Here is a 26,662-nt window from a genome sequence, read left to right as displayed (position 1 = left end):
TTCTCAACCAAGGTAGAAAAATAACACATCTAACTTCTAACCCCTAAAGTAATAACACAGCATTCAATAAGACAATTCAATACTCAACTAGAAACTATGGGCCTTTCAAATAAACTGTCGAGAGAGCAATGATTAATTTATCAACAATTAACTAGATCCAATAGACTTCCCAATCAACAAAGTTTTTAAAAGCCAGTCATCTATAGCAGCAACATAATTATATAATGTCTTGTAACCTGCAAAGCATGTGCACATTACATTAATTTAATCACTTATATAGCTAACACTAAACATGTATCTATTGTCGGGAGATATTTTATGTAACTTAATCTATGGTGTGGACTTGAGGGGCAAAGCAGATATGTACTTACAGGATTTCTAACATTGAAATTAATTTTTTCTATTTAAATAAATAGCATTTAAAGAAAAAGTATATACATGGTCTGTTATAGTTTCAGATACTGGAATAACATTTCCTAGAAAGGGCTGGATTTGCTGCTGTGTTTCCAGGTGGGATTGGCTTCCTGGTGGTACAGTTTGGGTCTGTGATACCAAAACAACTTCAAGACAAAAGGTCTCTCATGTTTCAGCTGTATAGGAAAGTTCAGCTTTGCTTTTTATGTTTTCATCCTGCAGGGAATGGAAGCCGCTGAGATGGACGTGAAGGAGCTCTAGGACGAGGGCAGTGGTGAGCTTTTCTTTTAACTCTACGCTGCCATGATGCAGGGCACATGGACTTGGCCTCCCTGTGCCACTGACCCACCCACACCACCCAAGCATTCGGTGATTCCATTCAGATTTGGTGTCTATGTGGCACAGCGAAGCAGTAATTCTGCCACCAACTCACTACATATAAAGGAAGCAATATTTGCAGTTGAATTGTCAGCTACAATTCAATTGCTTCCTTGTCAGTCTACAGTCTGGCTCCAATGTGCAGGTAAGTATGTTGCATTTATCAGGCCACTGCTCAGCAGCCTGCAATGCAAGAGATAGGAGATGCTCGTTTGATCCCTGGGTCGGGCAGATCCCCTGGAGAAGGAAAATGGAAATCCACTCCAGTATCCTTGCCTGAAAAATCCCATTGACAGAGAAGCCTGATGAGCTACAGTCCAAAGGGTGGCCAAGAGTCAGACACGACTGAGTAAGCACCACACACATGCACTGACCACTTCCATCAGACCCATCCATTCTCTTGGACCCTCCAACCTGTGTGTTATCTTAACCCCACTAAGAAGGGAGGCCTTTTAAAAGATTCCCTAACTCCTAGGAGAGAATCTGAAAGTCTATCACTTCCAAGAACCAACTTACCAACAGGGCCCAAGGGACTGGCTCAAGCTCTAGGGCCCTCCTCTGCTCCATCTTGACTTACCCCACTTGCTCACTTGTCACACCTATGATTTAATACACCCAGTTTTCTCCATTTCATTACCATCCTCTCTGAAAGCAGACAACACTGCATCCTCTTTGTACTCTGCCTCCCCATTCCACAAAATACTAGCTCAGTGTTCTGTAAACTACAAGTGCTCAATAATTTATTTTAATTCAATGGTACACTGACATTAATCTCTCAGAAAAATTTCAAGCAGACCACCTTTAATGAGGAGTCAACACAAGATTCAAGAGTTCCTTCTTATGTGACTGATTTCTGGAGTTTTATTGGTTTTGCTTAAGATATTGTATAAAAGGATGAAAGTGTCCTGGAAAAGGAGTCTGTGCTTCCCAGCTGTGTGACAAGTCAACCCACCTCTAAATCCTAATTTGACCAACTACAAAAATCAAGATAACATACTACCAGTCCCATCTACTTCATAGAATTGTTGGGAGGTTAGAAAAAGAAAATACAGGTAAAAGCATTTCATAAGATAAGCAAAATAAATGTATATATCACAATAGGAGATGACTTAAAGAAGTAGTCTCACATACTTTAATTCTATATACAGTTGACCCTTGAACCATGGTTTGAACTCCCCATGTCCACTTATAGGCAGGCTTTTTCCAATACTAAATACTACAGTATTTACTGCACTACCATACTAGATGATCGGGCTTCCGTAGTGGCTCAGTGGGAAAGAATCCGCTTGCAATGCAGGAGATACAGGTTTGATCCCTGGGTAGGGAAGATCCCCTGGAGAAGGAAATGGCAACCCACTCCAGTATTCTTGCCTATAAAACTCAATGGACAGAGGAGCCTGGTGGGCTATAGTCCATCGGGTCGCAAAGAGTCAAGACACAACTTAGCAACCACCATCACCATACTTGATGGTCAGTGATTGGTTGAACTCGTGGATGTGTACACAGAGTCAGGTCCATGGATATAGGGGAACCAAGGACACAGGTTTGACTACAAATTACACATGGACCTCAACTTCAAGGAAGGTTGGCAACCCTAACCCCTATGCTGTTAATGGTGAACTGTATACTGAAACTTCTACACAGAAATCACTATTTATTTTTAAAAAGGAAAAAAAATTATCTCATCACTCTTGCAAAAAAATATATTTTAAGTATCTACCCATATCTCTAATGTCAAAATCATTTTCCCACATGATATTTACCAAACAGCATCCAAAATTTAAAAGGGACAAAAATAGACTAAAAGGTCCCATTCAGTTACTAAAATGTTTGTGTATGTTTTTCTTCACCTAAGAGGTTTGAAAATGCAAGATCAACCCCACAGAAGTCTTTTATTCCCCTTCCAGGCCAAATCAACCATACAGAAGTCTTTTATTCCTTTCCAAGCACTAGAAATCTTTTATTTCCTTCTAGGCATTATGCCAGACATCTTGGAGGCTGCCACCATGGAAGGGGTTGTGGCTGCTGCTGTTTAGACAAAGCAGAACAGGTGTGAATAATTGAGAAAAGTCAAAATATTACAAGAGACAGCCAATTAAGTATCTTGGTTTTTCTACAAAAATCTATGATTTTTCTATAAAAGTTTACTTAACATTGGACAAAGTAAAACTAGATATGAATTATTGCTTTAATAAGGCATTTAAATCAAGATACTCATAGGGCTATATTTAAACAATGTCCTTCAAAATATTAATCTATGCAAATATATTTACTGTGACCCCAATACATGCCAAATGCTGCACCAGACACAGGATACAACTGTGAATAAGAAATACACATTTCCTGTCATCTAATGACGACTGCGAGAAACACAAGCATTCACAATACACTGTGCTACATGTGTCCTGACGGGGTAAGCACCACAGAACCTCAGAGAGAGATAGGAATGCTTCCTGAAAGGAGACTCACAGTCAAGTAGGAACTTAGTATCTACACAACTTCCTAGTGTTTTACGTAACCCAATTATTTTTAGCTACCCTCTACTTGGTCTATTCCTAAGTCAACCCTTAATTTTCTTACCTGAGTAGTTTGGGCACTAAGCCATGTGTAGATGGAGAGCTTTTGGGGCCATGCATCCTACCTCCAGTGTTAACTGAGAGTTCAGTATTAGGAGCACATGCTCTGAAAGCAGAGTGCCTGGGTTTTACATCCTTGCTCTTCCTCTTTTGTGCTACATCGCCCTGGGCAAGTTTCTGCATCTCTTTTTGAATCAGCTTACTCATCTATAAAATGGAGATAATAATAGTACCTAGCTCAAATGTTGTTAAAAGGCTTTAAAGAGTAAGTAAATACATAAAGCACTGAAAACAAGGATTGTCACGTATCATGAGCTATAAACACACTGGGATGTTATTATTTGGATGGCAAGACCTTACTGTGATTACAGTCATCTCTTGCTGTGCAGCAGCTAAATAAATGCACTCAGGGCAGAGGAACTGTCCACAAAAGTGAAGAGTGTTTCCCAGAATTATGCTTTGTTGAGGTCCTGCATCATTCCATCGTCCTGCTCTGCCGTTTCTTCTCTTCCAGGTCAGAAACTGGGAAAGTATGGGGAAAATGCTAGCAGTTCTTCACATCCCTAAGAGGCTTTGTAAAACCTGAGGTCAGGCTTCTTCCAACCAGTAAAAAGGCTCCTTTAATTAAGCAAACAATCTTCTAACTCAATTAACTCCTTTCCTCTTTCTATATTGACAATCAATTTATAATGAATTGGGCCTGAAGTTGTAAAACTCCATCAACCACAGGCAAACTGTTTCCTGAAGTAGGCTTTTTTATTACCCTCAGAAGTATTTCAAAGACAACTTGAAAATAAAAAAATTTCAAAGAGAACTATATAATTCCTCCAATGAAAATTCCATTTGGGGGGACTTTCCTGGTGGTCCAGTGGTTAAGAATCCATCTTCCAACGCAGGGCATGCGAGTTCAATCCCTGATTGGGGAACTAAGATCCCACATGCCATGAGGCAACAAAGCTCACATGCTACAACTACAGAAGCCCACACACTCTAGAGTCCATGCTCTGCAACCAGAGAAGCCCCCCATGCCACAGCTAGAGAAAGCATTAATGAAGACCCAGTGCAGCCGAAAGTAAAAAATGTAAAAAACAAACAAAATTCCATTTTTGGTTATCTACAAAAAGATAATGATATCAAACCAACAGAACTTATGTCTCTCTATAAACTATTTGAGCATGGTAGAACTGTTTTAGTTTTAATGCCAGCTCATTTTTCATCTGGAAATGTGACTATGCATCCCACCTTTAAAAGCAAGTATGCAAATACACAGGAGAACAGTTGGTAATTAAAATTATTGGGGAACTGGAAACATCAAATGTTGGAGGAACAAAAAGAATAAATGCATGCCAGCAACTCCACTGCACAAATGTAATGAATGAGTGTTTACAACGGCTTATCTTGACAAGGACTTAGTGTGAACTCAGACAAGAATTAAGGCACATTGGTCCCAGCTCTTCTTGATAATGTTGCTGCCAGTTGCTAAGCTGTGTCTGACTTTTCGTGACCCCATGGACTGCAGCACATCAGGCTCCCCTGTCCTTCACTGTCTCCCGGAATTTCCTCAAACTCATGTCCTTGATAAGGAGGGCCACAGAAGTTGAAAAGCATTTTTCATAGCTAACTCATCATGCACTTGAAAAAAGATTAGTATATATAAATATACTTTCCTTATACAGCTAGTTTCTCAGATTGTTAAACTATCATGATTTGCCTATTTGAGAAAGTATATCCTTCTCAAACAATACGAACTTAAGTGTAATTGTAATTAGACAGGAACTTGGAAATAATATCATCTCAGAGTCCAGATCTAAAGGACCATTTAATAAGAAACACTATGGTGCATAAACTTCAAAAACTTCCCACAATAAGCACTCGGAATGGGATCTAAAATATACTTGCATTCATGAGAACATGTGTTTAATGTAGACAGAACATTGTTCAGTGCTAGCCCACTTTATTCTGGCACAGTATATATACGAAAAGATCCTTGCAGGAGAGATAGAGAACATATACTTGTGGTAATTACTGCAATGTAAGTGACCTCATCACTGTTTCAAACAACTCTGCTGGGACCACTGTATGACTAAGAGGAATTTGGAATCCTTCTCTAGCTTCCCCCATCCTTTGCCATTTTTCTTATCGGTACTCTTCCATTGTATTAAAGGGATACAATAAAAAGCAGTTTCTGCCAAGAAAATTCAAAAATTGATTAAAGAGCCAAATACACTAAAAAGTATCTGATTAAGGGTACAAAAACAGTCTCTCCTGTGGAAAGAAGAAAAAGATGAATAATTCTGCCGGGACATCTGCCAGCCTTCTTGAGAGCTGTTTGTTCTGATTGTTTAGTCACTAAGTTGTACCCGATTCGTTGCAACCGTATGGGCTGTAGCCCGCCAGGCTCCTCTGTCCATGGAATTTCCCAGACAAGAATACTGGAGTGGGTTGCCATTTCCTTCTCCAGGGATCTTCCCAACCCAGGGATGAACCTGCATCTCGTACGTCTCCTGCATCGGCAGGTGGATTTTTTTTTTTTTTTTTTTAACCACTGAACCACCTGGGAAGCCCTCCTTCTTGAGAGGGAAATGGTAACTTGAGCTGGGCCTTGGCTGATGGGCAGGGCTCGCCCTGGCAGATACTGGAAGATGAGGAGGAGGTCCCTGTTATAGGAACAGACTGGTCAAGGGAGCTGACCATGAGCAGCAGGAGACTTCCTCAGGAACACAAAGTTCTCAAACGGGTCTGAAGGCCAACACCAAAGCAACTGTCTGCATGTAACAGGAGGCCAGGAATCTCCTGGAGAATAGACCAAAGGCTGGAAAGTCTGTCCAGAGGATCAAAGTTGCTGACTCAGGAGGAAATGGGAATGACACATTTCCACTCCAGTTTAGGGTAGTGTTTTTCAAACTGTAGTTCACAAGATCAATTTAGTGAAATGGCATTTCTTTTCCAGAATTAAAGAAAGCGAAGGAAAAGGAAGGGAAAGACAGGCGGAGGCGGAGGAAGAGAAGGAAGGCAAAGGGGATAAGGCATGAGAGGGAGCAGAGAAAGTGCATTACACAAGAAACTCTTCCATTTCTAGCTGTGGATTGTATGTATGTGCACTTTAATGAAAATCACTCATTTAAAGGGCCCTGCAGGTCTAATACCTTGGCACTTGATTAGAATGCAACTCAGTTCACTCAATATATTCAGACCATTAGTTTGGGTCCAAGTGTTCTTGATTATGAATAATTGCTTGAAAAATCTTAACTGCACTAAGCAAGATGTTCTCATTAGATGCTTAGAAGACATAGTTTGATATCTTCATAAGGCAAGTAAAGTTTAAAAGAGTCATTTCCAGAGTTAGTAGCATTGCAATAGAAATTATACTTGATTCTTATAGACAGATAGATGCTAAACACTTTCACAGGAAAGATAAATGGGTAATGTAATTCTCTGTTATTAGGTGGATAATCTCAGAGGGGGAGTAAATTGAGAAAGAATAAAGATCGACAGTTGATGCAATAAAGTAGATCATATTTCAGTAAGAAGCAACAGCTTAAAATGACAGATTACTTCCTCTTATATAGGGCCTCATAAATGTTTTTCCCAAAGTATGTTCATGTAAAACAACCCTGCCTACATACAACTGATTGAAAAGCTGAAAAAGAATCAGAAGCTAAGAGCTAATGAGCAGTGAGGCTGAGAGAAGAAACAAAGTCTTCTTAGATATAATTTATGAATATTCCCATAACTCCATGGTTGGAAAAATTATTGGGACTAAATCTATTTTCAATAGTAACAACTTTATAAATATATACAAATATATATGTAACTGGCAGGTACAATGCACATATAAGCCAAAGAACCTAAAAAAGTTATGTGCCCAGAATTAGGAAATGAAGGTATAAATAATCAAATTTTCTATGATATAACAAATATGAACATTGATCAAATATGATTAACTAAGAAAAAAGTTATGAATGTGTAGTTGTTTAGACTAGTGTTTCCTCAAAATCACTAATGAACCCAGGGTACCTCCATAAAAAAGAAAGTCTGATTATTAAAATGTAACAATAGAAATAAATCAAATTATTAAAAAATTTTGTTATTCATAACATATGCAAACAATCTGATATTGAAAAATAACTAGATAACAAATGTCCAGTGTTTATGAAGAACTGTTCAAAGGACACATGGTACCCGATTGTTTCTGTGGTCTGTTTGTTAGTTGGAATGGAACTGGGGTGGTTTTCCAGGCTTTACACTTTAGAGGACACATCCTACAACAAGCCTGTTCAATCCCCTTTATCTGGTTCTAAATTCCCAAAGCAATCTTTCCATAACTAATTTGACTTCCTGTGCCCTTTAATGCCCAGAGGGAATAATCTTGTATAGCTAAAATGAATATTCCATATTATGGTAAGAAATATTTATATAAAAGTGTTGAGGACCTATAATACCAACTAACAAACTGGAATTACCCAGTTTGCTACATTTATTTTAAAACCTGCCATCTTGTAAATTTATTTAAATCCCATCCTCCTTATGTTGTAACTTATGGTTTATGTTTTGTATCACTTACTCAACTGAAAATTATATGAAGATACTATAATATAGGAAGCTATAACAAGCATTCAACATATATTTTGAGTGATTAATGAATAGAGTAAATGAATGCATATAGATGGCCAACAGACACATGAAAAGATGTCCAACATCACTAATGATTAGAGAAATGTAAATCAAAACTACAATGAGGTATCACCTCACACTGGTCAGAATAGATATCATCAAAATATCTACAAACAATAAATGCTGGAAAGGATGTGGAGAGAAGAGAACTCTCCTACACTGTTGGCAGGAATGTAAGCTGTTATAACCACTATGGAGAACAGTATGGAGGTTCCTTAAGAAAATAAAAATAGAGCTACCAGATGAGCCTGCAATCCCACTCTTGGACATGTATCCAGGAAAAAAAAAAACAAAACATGATCTGAAAGGATACATGCACTCCAATGTTCACTACAGCTGTTTACAACAGCCAAGACATGGAAGCAACCTAATGTCCATTGATAGAGGAATGGGTAAAGAAGACATAGTACATATGTATGGTGGAATATTACTCAGTCATTGAAAAAAGGGAAGTAATGCCATTGGCAGCAACACAGGTAGACCTAGACAGTGTCATACTGAGTGAAAAATCAGATAGAGGAGAAACATCATATGACATCCCTCATATGTGGAATCTAAAAAGAAATGACACAAGTGAACTCACTTACAAAACAAATAAAATACGCTCAGACTTAGAAAGAAGCTTAAGGTTTCTGGGAGGGAAGGAATAGTTAGGGAGTTTGGGATGGTCATATACACACAGCTATATTTAAAATGGATAGCCAACAAAGACCTACTGTATAGCACGTGAAACTCCACTCAATGTTATGTGGCAGCCTGGATGGGAGTGGGTTTGGGACAAAATGGATACAAGTATATGTATGGTTGAGTCCCTTCATTGTTCAGCTGAAAGTATCACAACATTGTTAAGCAGCTATACCCCAATACAAAATAAAACGTTCAAAAGAAAAAAAAATAGAGTAAATGAATGAACTTAGAGCAAACTTTGAGGAAGCAATGATAATGACTCACTTAAACTAGGTGATTTCACCAGTGACAAACCTCTACAACGAGGATAATGCTGATGCCTGCTTGATACATTCCCTCACAATTTGTAAGTACTTCTGCATATGATTTCATGAGATCCTTGTAAGCAATCCTATGGAATAAGGATGCAAATACTATTGTGCCTCAAATGAGAAAACCAAGGCTCAGAGAGATCCAGGGCTTACCTGGTGACCACTACTGGGTGAGCAATGGCAAAAGGAGGAATCAAACACCTGCTCTGATTTCCTAGCAAGCGTATCCTTGGCTAAATGGTCAGCACAGGTGGTGATGCTGAGCCTCAGCACGTTAGGCTGGTGTTGTTTAAGTACTTCTTACCCAAGATCAGGACTGGTCCTCGGATCTGAGGCAGAGTTGGACCCAAAGATGGGGGTCAAAAGACTTCATCTATGGAAAGAGTCAGAAACAGGAATCTGGCGATGTGGAACAGGGTGTTTCGAGATCAGGTCCCTGAAAGACTCTCCCATTTATATGGGGGAGGAGCTAGATAAGAAAAGGAGAGATGAGAGACGTAGGAACAGAATGAGGAAAGAAGAGGGTCAGGGAAGGAAAAGGAAGCTGGAGGCAAGTAGACATAGTGTCACAGGCTGCAGTCAGGTCACAGAAGATGAGAACTGAGAACTGGCCCCTGCATTTGGTGAACAGATTCTATGGCCAACCATTGAGAGGACTCATTTGGTTGGAGTGGTAGAAAAGGAAGACAATTCGAGAGACATTATGGTATGAGGAATTCTAATTTGAGGCATAAAGGAATGAAGAAATTCTAAGTTACACAAAGAATCTTGGGAAATCTAGATATGTTTCAAGCCAGTTATATAGCAGGGTCAAACAAACACAGTTAACTCTTTCAAGGGCTCCTTAGAATGCTAACCCAATCCAGAAAATGAGACTCAAGTTAAAAGGTAGAAATGGAGGATGTATATGGACATGGAATTCCTTGTGGCTATGACTTCTGTTCTTTCATCTGTCTAAGAGGAAACACTATTACCATTTCCCAGAGAGCATAGGAGGCTGGAGAGTTCAGTTTAGTTCAATTAAGTCACTCAGTTGTATCTGACTCTTTGTGATCCCATGGACTGCAGCATGTCAGGCTTCCCTGTCCATCACCAACTCCCAGAGTTTACTCAAATTCATATCCATTGAGTCAGTGATGCCATCTAACCATCTCATCCTCTGTCATCCCCTTCTTCTCCTGCCTTCCATCTTTCCCAGCATCTGGGTCTTTTCCATTGAGTCAGTTCTTCATATCAGGTGGCCAAAGTATTGGAGTTTCAGCTTCAACATCAGTCCTTCCAATGAATATTCAGGACTAATTTCCTTTAGGATGGACTGGTTGGATCTCCTTGCAGCCCAAGGGACTCTCAAGAGTCTTCTCCAACACCACAGTTCAAAAGCATCACCTCTTCAGCACTCAGCTTTCTTTACAGTTCAACTCTCACATCCATTCTTGACTACTGGAAAAAACATAACCTTAACTAGATGGACCTTTGTTGGCAAAGTAATGTCTCTGCTTTTTAATATGCTGTCTATGTTGGTCATAACTTTTCTTCCAAGGAGTAAGGGTCTTTTAGTTTCATGGCTGCAGTCACCATCTGCAGTGATTTTGGAGCACCCAAAAATGGCTGGAGCGTAGAAAGTACAAACAGGCCAGCTTGCTAGAGTGCTCAACACTGACAGCCATTTTCAGGCTGTACAAGATTGCTCCACAAAACCATTAAACTCTCACTCCAAGCAAAGGAAGTGTGTGTATACTAAGCCACTTCAGTTGAGTCCCACTCTGCAATCTCTCATCTTCCAGGCTCCTCTCTTCATGGGATTCTGTAGGCAAGAATACCGGAGTGGGTTGCCATGTCTTCCTCCAGGGAATTTTCTCGACCCAGGGATTGAACCTGCGTCTCCTGTGTCTCCTGCGGTAGCAGGCAAGTTCTTTACCACTAATGCTATGTGGGAAGCCCAGCAAAGGCAGTGATCAAGCCCATTTCATAGAAGAGAAAGGCAAGGCACACAGAAGCCCAGTGACAGCTGAAGCTGAGACAGTGACTGACAGATCAGATTTCCTTCTCACTTCAAGTCTTCTCTCTGCTGATCAGATCCACTCTAAAGGTCTTTATAAATGTTTCAGTGAATCTTATCTTCATGCATTGGATTAGCAAGATCAACTCCCCACTGATAATGCAAAATAACCCTGAAATGTTTCATGCCTTGCTGATCAGCCAGAAATTGAACTTTCCGGCTCCGTTTGGGCGGTGATGATCTTGATCTTTCACCTCTAGCAAAAATCTTCTCATAGCTATAATTTTTAAGTTCATAATGAGTGCTTCATTTGCTTTCCGAGCAGATAGAAAACCTTTTTTAAATACACTCAGACTGCCATGACCTTCGTCAATGACTTAAAAAGTTCACCACATGTAATAATTTTCTTTGCTCAGGAGACACTCTTAAGTTTTCTTTGAAGAGATTTGGGCAATAACCCTATTGCTGAAATTAAGTGTGCATGCACGCGCACGTGCACACACACACACTTTCAACTTGTTACCTTTGTACCATACCTGAAATCAAAACTTTTCTTTAAATGTACTTAGAATTCTGCATGACTATCAAAGGGTTCTAAAATCCTTCAGCCTGCTAACTAAAATACAATAAATCTATTTATAGTAAAAGAAGCACACCATCTTGACTAAACAAGCAGACATCCTAAATGCCTACAGGAACAATCACAGTCCAGATCCCAAGTGGAACTGCAGGCTGCCCCACACAGCTGAAGGAGGCTGAATTCATTTGGGGTACTTCTTGGAATTTTTTTAAACTAAAAAAGGAAAACAGTGATTTTTAATGATATGGGATAATGTAAAGCAATTTTAGTCTGTTTTGCCTATTTTTGTGAGGTTTATAGCATGAAATAGAGGTTTTGAATAGTGTAACATCACACTCCATGAAAGCTTTCTGGAAGGCAGGCCCCAGATCTTAGTCTCCTTTCTGACTCCCTATGGTAGAAGTCACCGTCTACATGAAGAGGGTGCTAAACTACTGTTGACTATCATATTCTATTTCTGAAGCTGAATGGTGGGCACAGTGGTGTTTATTATTATGCCTTAAACTGTACATATGTTTTATGTACCTTCTGTAGGTATGCTATTTCATAATTTTAATAAAGGAAAGAAAGAAAAAGGAGGAAAATCCTGAGGCCTATCGACTATACATTTTAATTCAATAGGTCTAAAGTAGAGATAAGGGATTTTCTTTTTTTTTTCCTAATCACCCCAGGTAATGCAGATGTGGGCGATCTATAGAATTCACTTTGAGAGACAAACAAAAAAATAAACAAACCAACATAAATAACATTCCTATAATTAATATACTGCTATTAGTAATGAAGGTGTCTTATTTTCATGGTTCAAATTATCAGGTTTAGCCTTAACACAGAGAACAAAATATTTAACATAAAATATTACTCTCAGATATGCCTAGAAATTTCTTCCTAACTTGCTCTGATTTGTCTCTAATTTATAATGCTTTTCATTTCTTTTTTTCCTTCAAATATTTGAGGGAAGAAATCCCTGATTATATTTCTCTCCTACTTGGTTCATCGCCCAGACTCACACACTTTTACAAAGTTATAGAGCTTTGGAAATTTACTCGGGAATTAAGACCTCATATTTACTTCACATTTTGAGGAATGGCTTTTAGCTGAATCCTTCCCTACTTCAGCTTGCAAAAAAATGAAATACCGAGATATACCAACAGTGGATCTTTTCCCAAATGCTTACCCCTCTTGCTTTTTCATTAAACAACAGTGTAAGTGTCAAATGAAATAAAAATACCTCTGTAACAACAACATGAAAACCACATGATACTTTCTCTCCAAACTCAGGAAATTATTTTCCAGTTCTGTCTTTTTTTTAAGAAACTTCTTTAAGAAATCCCTGTGGTAGTTACTGAAAGGTAGAAGTTACTCGAACTCGAGTGCAATGATTCTCTTAGCAAATCCTATAAGGCTTAAAACCTAGGTAAGGCTTTTGGAGAAAAAAACCATGTCTTTCACCACCAAAATTTACATTGGGAACAGAAATGTATATAGTTTTAAACCCCCCCCAAAAAAGAAAAAGAAAATGTGTTTATCCTATGTCTCACAAGTTAGAATAGAAGAGAGAACATTTTTATCTATCTTCTTTTTAATACCTGACAATGAAAATAGGGTTCACCAAGTCATCACTTTCTCTATCATTCAAAAAAGGAACTAAAACTTCATGCACACACATACATACACACACATAATCACCATCACCACCAATCAGACCATGTGAATAGCACATGCTACAACCCTGGAGTTTGAAAAATCACATTTAAAACACTGGAATGAATAAATAACAATCACAAAAAAGAAGCTAACCAAGTTTCTAATATTTAAATGAAAGTAGTTTAAAATGTAAAAGCCACAAAGTAAGACTGTCAGTCAGCTATTCCCTTAAACAGTATCACTCTAATACATAAAGGGTATGCTGGCATTCTAGCATACATGCATTGCTCTGCACATACATTGAGTTCCCACTGCCACTAAAATGATTATAGTTGGCTCACTGAAACAACAATCTAAGTTATCAAAACAGAAATTGTTCTTTAATTTTAACAAAAAGTAATAAGGCTAGTCTCACCAAAGTACAAGAGGTGAGTTTCAGAGATGCAATAACTTTCAATTCATGATAAAACCTTTTCTGTAACCAACAGTCTTATGGAAAAGGCATTTACAATGAGAGGTAACATATAAATAACAAAAAAAATTCCTCCTAAATTATATAACAACTTTACAAAATAAAATGAACAGAATCATTTCAAATGACACTACTGTACCTGCATACATCCCCCAAATCATTAAATACAAATAGGCTACACAGTTACACATTTTAACCCATGAGAGCATATGCTAAACCCAAGTACAAGTATTAAAGATGTATATATAAGAATGTGAGAGCATAAAGTCAATGTCAAGAAATAACAGAATCTAGAAGGAAAAATGTTTTCTTCCATGTACAAACACTGCGAAGGATGCTGAGTTGGAAAGAACAGGGCAACATGGAAATGTACCCCAGTCCATGTGCTCCTGTGGGTACAGAGCCGCTGTGTACAAGGCAGAGCAGACAACCACAGTGAACGGAATCGAAACCTTCACCCAGCGGCACCTGACACTGGACTCAGCTTTTGGATTTTATTCACAGGCACCAAAAATTTCTCCTTCTATCCTTAGATAAGGTTTTACTAATATAAAGTACAAAAGACCAAGCTTCCCTTACATTTATTTCAACAAAAGCCTACCTTCAGTTACCTTATAACAGTATTTTCAGTTCAGTTCAGTCCAGTCGTTCAGTCCTGTAAGACTCTTTGTGACCAAAGGAATGTAGCACGCCAGGCTTCCCTGTCTATCACCAACTCCCAGGGCTTATTCAAACTCATGTCCATCAAGTGATAAATGGTGGGTAATGAATGGTGAAACCTTTCAACCATCTCATCCTCTGTCGCCCCCTTCTCCTCTTGCCTTCAATCTTTCCCAGCATCAGGGTCTTTTCCATTGAGTCTGTTCATCACATCAGGTAGCCACAGTATTGGAGTTTCAGCTTCAGCATCAGTTCTTCCAATGAATATTCAGGACTGATCTCCTTTAGGATGGACTGGTTGGATCTCCTTGCAGTCCAAGGGACTCTCAAGAGTCTTCTCCAACACCACAGTTCAAAAGCATCAATTCTTCAGCACTCAGCTTTCTATAGTCCAGCTCTCACATTCATACATGACTACTGGAAAACCTAGAGCTTTTACTAGATGGACCTTTGTTGGCAAAGTAATGTCTCTGCTTTTTAATATGCTGTCTAGGTTGGTCATAGCTTTTCTTCTAAGTTGCAAGCGTCTTTTAATTTCATGGCTGGAGTCACCATCTGCAGTGATTTTGGAGCCCAAAAACATAAAGTCTGTCACTGTTTCAATTGATTCCCCATCTATTTGCCATGAAGTGATGGGACCAGGTGCCATGATCTTAGTTTTCTGAATGCTGAGTTTTAAGCCAACTTTTTCACTGTCCTGTTTCACTTTCATCAAGAGTTCCTCTTTGCTTTCTGCTGTAAGGGTCGTGTCATCTGCATATATGAGGTTATTGATATTTCTCCCAGAAATCTTGATTCCAGCTTGTGCCTCATCCTGCCCAGAATTTCTCATGATGTACTCTGCATAGAAGTTAAATAAGCAGGGTGACAATACACAGCCTTGACATACTCCTTTCCCTATTTGGAACCAGTCTGTTGTTCCATGTCTAGTACTAACTGTTGTTTCTTCACCTGCATACAGATTTTTCAGGAGGCAGATCAGGTGGTCTGGTATTTCTATCTCTTGAAGAATTGTCCACAGTTTGCTGTAATCCACATAGTCAAAGGTTTTGGCGTAGGCAATAAAGCAGAAGCAGATGTTTTTCTGGGACTCTCTTGCTTTATCTATGATCCAACAGATGTTGGCAAGTTGATCTCTGGTTCCTCTGCCTTTTCTAAATCCAGGTTGAACATCTGGAAGTTCACAGTTCATGTACTGTTGAAGCCTGGCTTAGAGAATTTTGAGCATTACTTTACTAGCATGTGAGATGAGTGTGACTGCGTGGTAGTTTGAGTATTCTTTGGCATTGGCTTTCTTTGGGATTGGAATGAAAACTGGCCTTTTCCAGTCCTGTGGCCACTGCTGAGTTTTCCAAATTTGCTGGCATATTGAGTTTAGCACTTTCACAGCATCATCTTTTAGGATTTGAAATAGCTCAGCTGGAATTCCATTAGCCCCACTAGCTTTGTTCATAGTGACTCTTCCTAAGGCCCACTTGACTTTGCATTCCAGGATGTCTGGTTCTAGGTGAGTGATCACATCATTGTGGTTATCTGGGTCATGAAGACCTTTTTTGTATAGTTCTTCTGTGTATTCTTGCCACCTCTTCTTAATATCTTCTGCTTCTGTTAGGTCCACTGCATTTCTGTTCTTTATTGAGCCCATCTTTGCATCAAATGTTCCCTTGGTAACTCTAATCTTCTTGAAGAGATCTCTAGTGTTTCCCATTCTATTGTTTTCTTCTTTTTCTTTGCATCAATCACTGAGACAGGCTTTCTTATCTCTCCTTGCTATTCTTTAGAATTCTCCATTCAAATGGGTATATCTCTCCTTTCCTCCTTTGCCTTTTGCGTCTCTTCTTTTCTCAGCTATTTATAAGGCCTCCTCAGACAACCATTTTGCCTTTTTTGCATTTCTTTTTCTTGGGGATGGTCTTGAGCACTGCCTCCTGTACAATGTCACGAACCTCTGTCCATAGTTCTTCAGGCACTCTGTCTATCAGATCTAATCCCTTGAATCTATTTGTCACTTCCATTGTATAATCGTAAGGGATTTGATTTAGATCCTGCCTGAATGGTCTAGTGGATTTTCTTACTTTCTACAACTAATTTTAGAAAGGCTTAAAATGTAAAATTATCTAGTATCTTTATGCAGATCATGTTCTCCCATAATCTCATATAAAAATAAGAGTCTATTCACTTCATATCAGAAGATATGACCACAGTGGCCTTTGCAAGCTTCTTTTCTGAAGCTCAGTGTTCAATACTTGTGAACAATTACGTCTTACTCTCCAGGACTTCAAAAATTCTTGACAATCATGAAACTGCATAATAAACATTAAAGAACTAGACCAATGATGTTAGAAGACAGGGGAGATGTTCATAAATTCAATATTACTAATATGCAACATTAATGTAAATAATTTAAATATCTACTGGGGAATGAACATGTAGATACACATTCAAATGCTATATGTTAATGTCAAGAAAATGAGTGATCTTTGAGCTTCTGCCTAAAGTCATTTGAGAAATAAAAGGTTTTTAAGGGAACCACATTAGAAAGAGACACATGACACTGTTAAACAAATTAACACTTTCCTCAAATTCTTTCAAGGCAATAGATAGATAATCATAGCAGGCTCTAATCCAAGACTTCGTAACTTCCCTTCCTCACTAATTATGTGGCAACTGTAAGAATCTCTTGGCATAATGAGATGTTGGTTAAATCCGATTATCTGCCAATTCCATTCCTACACTTAGAGAAAACACAATCCATGACGCCTGGCTTCACTTTCCAGGCAGGGCTCGATCTCTGCCAGGTCCTTGGTGCTGCCTGGCCACACTACCATCCTCTCCAGGGGACTCCCTCTCATCTACACGGCAATTCCACATTTTCTCCTCTCATCTGAAACACGAATAGCATTTACCCCCACCCTCATTCTCATGTGCTATGAAAAAATAAAAGCCATCAGAAGACAACTCCCAAGTGTTCCCCTTAGCCCATTTACACAGACCTGTAGCCAGGCACTCTGTCTTCCCTCCTGTTATTGTGACTAAATGGTCTAAGTTCCTACTGAAGCTCATATCACCCAACATCACTCTCTCCCCCTTGATCCGATAAATTGCTCCAGCACTCTCTCTTAAATCCACAGCTCTCTCTCCACTGTACAGTTTCCATCATGATAGAAAATGCTGTCCTTTCTGAAAGAGTAAATCTTGACCACACATCCCTCTCTAAAAATAGCCCCATTTCTCTATTCCTTTTTATCACAAAGGACATCATAATCATGGTCTATACTTCTTGTCTCTAATTCTTCTCTTCCTGTTTTCCTTAAACCTACTCCAAACAAGCTTTTGCCCCTGCCCTCTGCCAAAACCACTCTGTTAAAGGTTAACAGTAACCTCTGCATAGCTTAATTTAGTGGTAAGTTCTCAGAATTCATTTACACAACTCACATCAGCAGAATCTGTCATGCATGCATGCATGCTAAGGCGCTTCAGTCACGTCCGACTCTTTGGGACCCTATAAACTATACTACACCAGGTTCCTCTGCCTGTGGGTTCTCCAGGCAAGCATACCACAGTGGATTGCCATGCCCTCCTCCCGGGGATCTTCCCTACCCAGGCATCGAACCCAAGTCTCTTAAGTCTCCTGCATTGGCAGACAGGTTCTTTACCACTGGGAGCCATCTAGGAACCACTGATGTCAGAGTCCGACACCACTCATCATATCCTCCACCTTCAAACCCCTTCTTCACCTGGTTTCCTGGATACTATGCTCTCTTGTTTTTCTTTCAGTCTCATTAATTAACTCTCTCTGTTTTGCCTTTGCTTGTTATTCCTCATTGCCTTAACCTCTTAATGATGGAGGGTCCCCAGGCTCAATCCTTGAACCTTTGCTCTTTTCTGTCTATGGAATCTCATACACAATATTGGCTTTAAGTATCATTTATTCATTGATGATGCCCTAATTTCCATCTCCAGGTTTAGGCCACTCCCTCAACTCTCAACACTTGTATCTATAATTGTTCACTGACATCTTCAATTGGATATGTAATAGGCATCTCAACATATTAAAAAAAATAAGTTCTCCATGTTCACAATGTGGCTGACATTACAAGTGTTCGTCAATCCAGTTCCCCTCTCTGTGAGGGCACAGGAATATGGTAAGGCCACAGGAATATGGTAAGGCCACACAACTTGTTCTGGCCAATGTAATGTGAGCAGAAGCACTGCGTATCACTTCCAACCCAACATGAAAAGTCCATTTGTGATTCTCTAACCTCTCTGTCTCTGTTATGGCAAAGCTAAAAAGCTTTGTGCTCCATCCAGATGATGTATCTTCAAAACATAAGCCTCCACTGACCAGGTTTCCTTAGTAATGGCAAAGATCTTCCCACTCACCCACATGGGACAGGTACCATTAGCAAGAAATAACCCTTTATGCTTAACTGAGATTTTGCAGGTATTAGTTATCACAGTATACTGTGGCTACCCAGACTAAACAACCCCACATATCTGCTGTCACATAGCACTCTTCTCCACCTCAGCAAACTCCATCCTTTCAGCTGCTCAGTCAAAAGCCTTGAAGTCACTCTTGACCCTTTCTTTCTCTGACAGCCCACATCCAATCCATCAGCATATCCTGTGCCTTCAAAATACATTACGGAAAAACCCAAATGAACTTTTTGGCCAACTCAATAAATACAGAATCTAACCACCTATTAGTTTCTCCACCACCATTCTGCTCTTCAAAAGACACTGGTTAGAAAATGAAAGACAAACCAGACTGGGAAAAATATTTACAAAGCATATCTATCTATCTATCTATGTATATATAAATGAAGGTCTTGTATCCAGAATATAGAAAATTCCCAAGGCTCACCAATAAGAAAGCAAAACACTCAATTTTGTAAAAAGCAAAATTTTAGTAGACATCTCCCAAAAGAAGACATAGATAACAAATAAGCACATGGAAAGATAGAAATGCTCACCATTATTAGTCACTGGGTAATGCAAATTAAATAAAAATCACAATGAGCATGGGAGGTAAGAGAGATTCAAGAGGGAAGGGATATATGTATACTCATGGCTGATTCATGTCTATATATGGCGGAAACCAACACAATTGTAAAGCAATTATCCCCCAGTTAAAAATATATATATCCTGCCTCATCCAAGAGCATTCTTTTCCTGGACTACCTTGGTGGTCAAGTGGTTAAGAATCCACCTGCCAACGCAGAGGACACAGGTTCAATCCCTGGTCTGGGAAGATCCCGCATGCTGCAGGGCAACTAGGTCTATGTGCCTCGACTCCTGACCGTGAGCTCCAGAGCCCAAAAGCCATAACTACTGAGCCTTGAGCTGCAACTACTGAAGCCCAGGAACCTAGAGCCTGTGCTCCGCAATAAGAGAAGCCACCGCAATGAGAGGCCCGAGCATCACAACTAGAGAACTGCCCCTGCTCGCCGCAACTAGAGAAAGTCCACGCAGCAACAGTGACCCAGCACGGCCAAAGATAAATTAATTAATTAAAAAGATTTAAAATTTGTATTCTTTTCTGAATGATAAAATATCAGGAGAAATAAGCGACTACAAAGCAGAGTCCCTCGGTACAAAGTATTAGGGCCTCTCAGCCAAGAAGAACCACCTATAAGTAGCTCCCAAAACGGACTACTGCCATCCCGATACATAAGCACTCCTCTCTGGCTATGGTTCCCTAGGAGTTGGATACTTTCTTTGAACTTATCTTAGAAACCTGGCCTCATTTCTCCTTTTTAAATATCATCTTCACCTGCCATTAAACTTATACTGACCCTTTTCCCAAGAACATAGTTGCCCTGAATTTTTTTAAGAACTGAGGAATGGCCATAGCAGGTGTCCTCAGTTCCTGAGTCTTGGATGTAAAAGTCCCTTGGCTTGGATTCCTTGTCCTCTGTCTCCTCATTTCTCACTGGAGTAGAAAAATCACAATCTATCTCTGTTTCACTCACCTCCCTTGCTTTTCTCCTTGAAATCCTAAATTCCACTCATTATGGTAAATTTTAGCCTCTTTCTAACACATGAATCTACCCGCTTCTTTCATAAGCTGCTATAGTTATACGTTTTCTGTGATGTAATTCCTTTGTCATAAAATAAAATACAAAGTAAAAGGATAGCACCCACTCATGTTTAAAAAAGCTAGCCCCATGACTCACCTCGTTCCCACCAACTGCCTTGGTTAATATCACCGCAGAAGACACAGGGGGAGGCATGCAACCTACTGTCTGCAACCTGAAATAGAAAACAAAAAGCAATTATAAGTAGGTTTCTTTTTTTTCCAATTATAAAATTTTCACTACATTCATTCTAAAACAGCAGAGCTGGGAGAATGCTTATTGGTGCACACGTCCTGTCAAATTCAGACAATTCTATATGAGCCAACATGGCTTAGTAGAAACTCTCACTCCACTCCACAGATTTGAGTGATCTCATTTTTAAAATTATTTTAAGCTCTTATACAATTCAAAAAAAGGTCAGATTATGGTGAGTGTAGTCATTGAAAATAACCAAAATGATTTATCATTTGGTAAGTGTATATAAGCTTAGTTATTTTCAGGTATCTTTTCCGTATATGTTTTATAGGAAGGCTTTTGGCAAAACTAAAACTTTAAAACCTCTTGCAGGGCTTCCATGGTGGCTCAGTGGTAAAGAATCCGAATGCCAATGGAAGAAACATGTTCGATCCCTGATCTGGGAAGATCCCACATGCTATGGAGCAACTAAGCTCGTGTGCCACAGCTATTGAGCTCCTGCTCAAGAGCCTGGGAGCCAAAACTACTGTGCCCACATGCCACAACTACTGAAGCCTGAACACCCCAGAGCTTGGAACAAGAGTCAATACTGCAATGAGACATCCAGGTACCTCAACTAGACAGTAGCACCCATCACCAAAACTAGAGAAAAACCTCAGCAGCAACAAAGACCCAGTTTAACCAAAAATAACTAAATAAAGTTATATATATATTTTTAAAAAAACCTCTTGCAAAGTTCAAATGTATTTAACAAAAACACAAGGTTACATTTGCTAATTCTTTTCCACAAAACAGAAATTCTGAAACTATCATCTCCTAAAAGACATTTTCATTTTGCTATAATATCATTGTAAAAATAGGCATGACACAATCATATACTGCAAGGAGATCCAACCAGTCCATCCTAAAGAAAATCAGTCCTGAATATTCATTGGAAGGACTGATGCTGAAGCTGAAACTCCAATACTTTGGCCACTTGATGCAAAGAACTGACTCACTGGAAGAGACCCTGATGCTAGGAAAGACTGAAGGCAGGAGGAGAAAGGGACGACAGAGGATGAGATCATTGGATGGACACGAGTTTGAGCAAGCTCTGAGAGTTAGTGATGGACAGGGAAGCCTGGTGTGCTGCAGTTCATGGGGTCACAAAGTGTCAGACATGACTGAGCAACTGAACTGAACTGAATCATATACTTCTTAGATTCAGACCCTGTAGTAAATTCTAGTGTCTATACTAAATTTGGTCCTTATTCATTATGTACATATGCCCCAGATAGTAATTAGAAGTCTATTCTCTTAGTTTAGAATAGAAAAATATATTGCATCACAAGCAAATGAAATTATGAGTAGTAAATCCAAATATTAAAGATAAAAAAACATTATTCAGCATCCATACAGAATATACATCCTGGGGACAAGGAGAAACTGGCCCAACTAAAGTGGAAAATTTATACAAGGAATCAAGGACACAGAGTACCTGACTAATATTTGAATGTAGGATTACAGGTGATTTTTTATTCTCTTTTGTAATAATGTATTATCTAATATTTACAAATGAACTTATGTTAGCTCTGAAATAAGAAAAAATAAAAGTTTTCATTAATTTTGACTGAAGACTTAAGAAAAAATCTTTATATAGAATTTCAGTTCAATTCACACGAATACGGCATTTTTTTTTTCTTTTTTTGGCCATGCCACATGGCTTATGGGATCATAGTTCCCATACCAGGGATTGAACCTGGGCCCTTAGCTGCAAAAGCATAGAATCCTATCCACTAGACCACCAGGGAATCTCCAAATATGGTCTTCTTTTAAGGTCTGTTTTCCCAAGTGATGTTCAAGTAGTGTCTGATTATGAATTTCCAGTCTCTCACCCTTTCTTGTGATCATCACCAAGAACATCACTAACACTTACTAGGCTTTTACCATTTATATTAGATACTGTTCTAGACAATAGACACTTTACACATTCATCCCTCAAGAGTATTTAAGATAAATACTACCATTCTTTTTCTGAAAACTGAAGTTAAGAAAGGAGTTAAGTGGTACGACCAAACTCACAAAACCGCCTATCCAGGATTAAGTTATTCCTGAGTCCAGGGACAATGACTTTAGCAAAGCCTGTTCCTCCAGCCTCTGCCTTCTCTATTCCTTGCCACCAATACAAGTGATAAGCCCTCTCAGGTATTTTCAGTCTTTATAACTTTTTCAATCTTCCCCTCTCTTCTGGCTCCTTCCCTTCTATGTACAAAGGAGGAGAGTTCTCACCTCAAAAGAAAAAAACAAAACAAAACAAAACACTAACCTATACATTGCATATATATAGGCTTTCTATAGGTAGGATACTACAAAAGGGTATTTTTTTTTTAAAGTATAAGGCATCATTTCTGCCTTCTAGGAGGTAAAACAGTCAACACACAAATGTAGATAACTAACCTCAAAATTAGTATTGTTTCCTCAAGATGCAGTCCTACCTTTATCACTGTGCCTCACTACTGTGCTCCACTTACTTGACCGCAAAGCTCATTCTCTCTCTACTCCCCTGGAATCTGACTTATGACCCTCCTAGCAAAAGTGTATGTGCATGTGCATGCTCAGTCTTGTCTGACTCTTTGTGACCCCATGGACTGCAGCCCACCGGGCTCCTCAGTTCATAGGATTCTCCAAGCAAGAATACTGGAATAGGTTGCCATTTCCTCCTCCAGGGGATCTTCCCGTCCCAGGGATCAAATCCAAGTCTCCCATGGATCTTGAATTGGTGGGCAGATTCTTTACCATTTGAGCCACCTGGGAAGCCCCTCTAGTAAAAGCAGTAACCTTATAAATCACCAGCAATCTCCCAATCACCAAATTCAACATCCTTTTCCTATATTCATTCTTCTTACTTCCTTGCTTCTCAAAGCACCCTATTCTCTTGGTTGTCATAGTACAGCATCATTCTAATTTACCTTGTGTTTTAAACAAGCCCATTCAAGCTTTCTGCTGGCTACTCCTGTCTTCTCAATCTTATTTTCAAACCTGAATGGGTAAGAATACTTAAAAATGTCTATTGCTACACCCAGCCTCCATTCCCAATCTGTACATTGCTGCCTATGACTACCACCTTAACTAAACATGTCTAATACGGAGTTTACGTATTTTCTAAGGGAATTGATTTTGCCTCTCAATTAACTTATCTCTGTCAATGGATCAGTTTTCTCCTAATGAACTAGCTTGAAACTTTGGAGTTAAGTGGAGCTCTACTTACTCTTAATAAATCAATCAATTATCACAACCAATTTTCCACTGTTTTCCATGACTGTTGTCATCATCCCCCTTCAGATGCTTTTTTGCCCAAGTCTAGACATTTCTAAATGCCTACTCAGTGCTCTCTATACCTCCACTCTTTCCTTTTAACACAAAAAGATAAGGGAGTATGTATTCAGAATACACTTATTTCAGTGATTTAAACAGGATCCTGATACAAGAGTCTGCAACTCCCTCTAGTTAACATACTAAGTGTGTACTCTCAAATTGGGAGGGGACAGGAGAAAAAAATGAGTGAGGAAAAGCTTTCTCTAAGTGAGGCAGACTAAGTCTGTACTCCTTTCAGTTCAATATCCTGAGCTGCGAATTGTATGCTTTTATTTACTTAGCATATGGAGATTACAAGCTCTACTCTGCCTACATACCCAGAACAATCTGGGGCTCTCAGATAATCTTCCTTAATGACCATTCTTTAGCATGTGGTCTCTTGTTTAGCACATTTGAGAACTCTCCATCATCCACAGATTTAAACTCAAACTCTTCATATGAGTGAAGTCGCTCAGTCATATCTGACTCTTCGCGACCCCATGGACTGCAGCCCACCAGGCTCCTCCATCCATGGGATTCTCCAGGCAAGAGCACTGGAGTGGGGTGCCACTGCCTTCTCCAGATCAGTAGGTTCCAGCTTTTGCAGCTTGACCTTAAGGAAACTTTTCATCTTTGTCTTCCACTAATGCTTCATGTTTGAATTCTCTACTTTAGAGGTACACAATCCATGCTGAAATTCTTCCCCTCAGTTCAGTACAGTCACTCAGTCATGTCTGACTCTTTGTGAGCACATGGACTGCAGCACTCCAGGCTTCCCTGTCCTTCACCAACTCTCGGAGTTCGCTCAAACTCACATCCATCAAGTGGGTGATAGGATCCAACCATCTCATCCTCTGTTGTCCCCTCTTCCTCCTGCCTTCAGTCTTTCCCAGCATCAGGGTCTTTTCTAATGAATCAGTTCTTCACATCAGGTGGTCAAAAATTTGGAGTTTTAGCTTCAGCATCAGTCCTTCCAATGAATATTGAGAACTTATTTCCTTTAGGATGAACTGGTTGGCCCCTTGCAGCCCAAGGGACTCTCAAGAGTCTTCTCCAACACCACAGTTTAAAAGCATCAGTTCTTCAGTGCTCAGCTTTCTTTATAGTCGAACTCTCACATCCATACATGACCACTGGAAAAACCATAGCTTTGACTAGATGGACCTTTGTTGGCAAAGTAATGTCTCTGCTTTTTAATATGCTGTCTACGTTAGTCACAGCTTTTCTTCCAAGAGCAAGCATCTTTTAATGTCATGGCTGCAGTCACCATCTGTAGTGATTTTGGAGTCCCCCAAAATAAAGTCAGCCACTGTTTCCCCATATATTTGCCATGAAGTGATGGGACTGGATGCCATGATCTTAGTTTTCTGAACACTGAGTTTTAAGGCAGCTTTTTCACTCTCCTCTTTCACTTTCATCAAGAGGCTCTTTAGTTCCTCTTTGCTTTCTGCCATAAAGACTGTGTCATCTGCATATCTGAGGCTATTGATAATTTCTCCCAGCAATCTTGATTCCAGCTTGTGCTTCAGCCAGCCCAGCATTTCTCTTGATGTACTCTGTATATAAGTCAAATAAGCAGGGTGACAATATACAACCTTGATGTACTTCTTTCCCAATTTGGAACCAGTCCATTGTTCTAAGCCTGGTTCTAACTGTTGCTTCTTGACCTGCATACAGATTTCTCAGGAGGCAGGTCAGATGGTCTGGTATTCTCAACTCTTTAAGAATTTCCCACAGTTTGTTGCAATCCACACAGTCAAAGGATTCGGTGTAGTCAATAAAGCAGAAGTAGATGTTTTTCTGGAACTCTCTTGCTTTTTCTATGATCCAACGATGTTGGCAATTTGATCTCTGGTTCCTCTGCCTTTTCTAAATCCAGCTTAAACACCTGGAAACTGGTTCACATACTATCGAAGCCTAACTTAGAGAATTTTGAGCATTACTTTGGTAGCATGTGAGATGAGTATGGATATAAGAGTTGGACTATAAAGAAAGCTGAGCACCAAAGAATTGATGCTTTTGAACTGTGGTGTTGGAGAAGACTCTTGAGAGTCCCTTGGACTGCAAGGAGATCCAATCAGTTCATCCTAAAGGAAATCGGTCCTGAATATTCATTGGAAGGACTGATGCTGAAGCTGAAACTCCAATACTGTGTCCACCTGATGTGAAGAGCTGACCCATTGGAAAAGACCCTGATGCTGGGAAAGACTGAATGAGGGAGGAGAAGGGGACAACAGAAGATGAGATGGTTGGATGACATCATCAACTCAATGGACATGAATTTGAGTAAACTCCAGGAGCTGGTGACGGACAGGGAGGCCTGGTGTGCTCCAGTCCACGGGGTCGCCAAAAGTCAGACACACCTGAGCAACCGAACTGAACTAAATGCAATTGTGCAGTAGTTTGAGCATTCTTTGGCATTGGCTTTCTTTAGGATTCGAATGAAAACTGATCTTTTCCAGTCCTGTGGCCACTGCTGAGTTTTCCAAATTTGCTGGCATATTGAGTGCAGCACTTTCCCAGCATCATCTTTTAGGATTTGAAATAGCTCAGCTGCAATCCCATCACCTCCACTCGCTTTGTTCATAGTGATGCTTCCTAAGGTCCACTTGACTTCCCATTCCAGGATGTTTGGCCTTCTTTCCTTAAACTGGTTTTACTT

The 26,662-nt window shown here is 39.6% G+C and overlaps 1 protein-coding gene across 3 annotated transcripts in view; it reads right to left on the bottom strand.

The window, feature by feature from the left end:
* The window catches only part of SLC10A7 (solute carrier family 10 member 7), a 292,638-nt gene that overhangs the window by 247,142 nt on the left and 18,834 nt on the right, over window positions 1-26,662 (bottom strand). For all 3 annotated transcript variants that reach the window (XM_020901268.2, XM_070474787.1, XM_070474788.1), the window contains exon 4: window positions 20,572-20,647. In XM_020901268.2, the coding sequence (XP_020756927.1) occupies window positions 20,572-20,647 (76 nt within the window). The remainder of the gene's footprint in view (window positions 1-20,571; window positions 20,648-26,662) is intronic.

The sequence above is a fragment of the Odocoileus virginianus genome, chromosome 12 (assembly GCF_023699985.2).
Source record: "Odocoileus virginianus isolate 20LAN1187 ecotype Illinois chromosome 12, Ovbor_1.2, whole genome shotgun sequence".
Taxonomy (NCBI): Eukaryota; Metazoa; Chordata; class Mammalia; order Artiodactyla; family Cervidae; genus Odocoileus; species Odocoileus virginianus.
The sequence above is the reverse complement of the archived record's forward strand: the minus strand, read 5'-3'. Positions and strand labels throughout refer to the sequence as shown.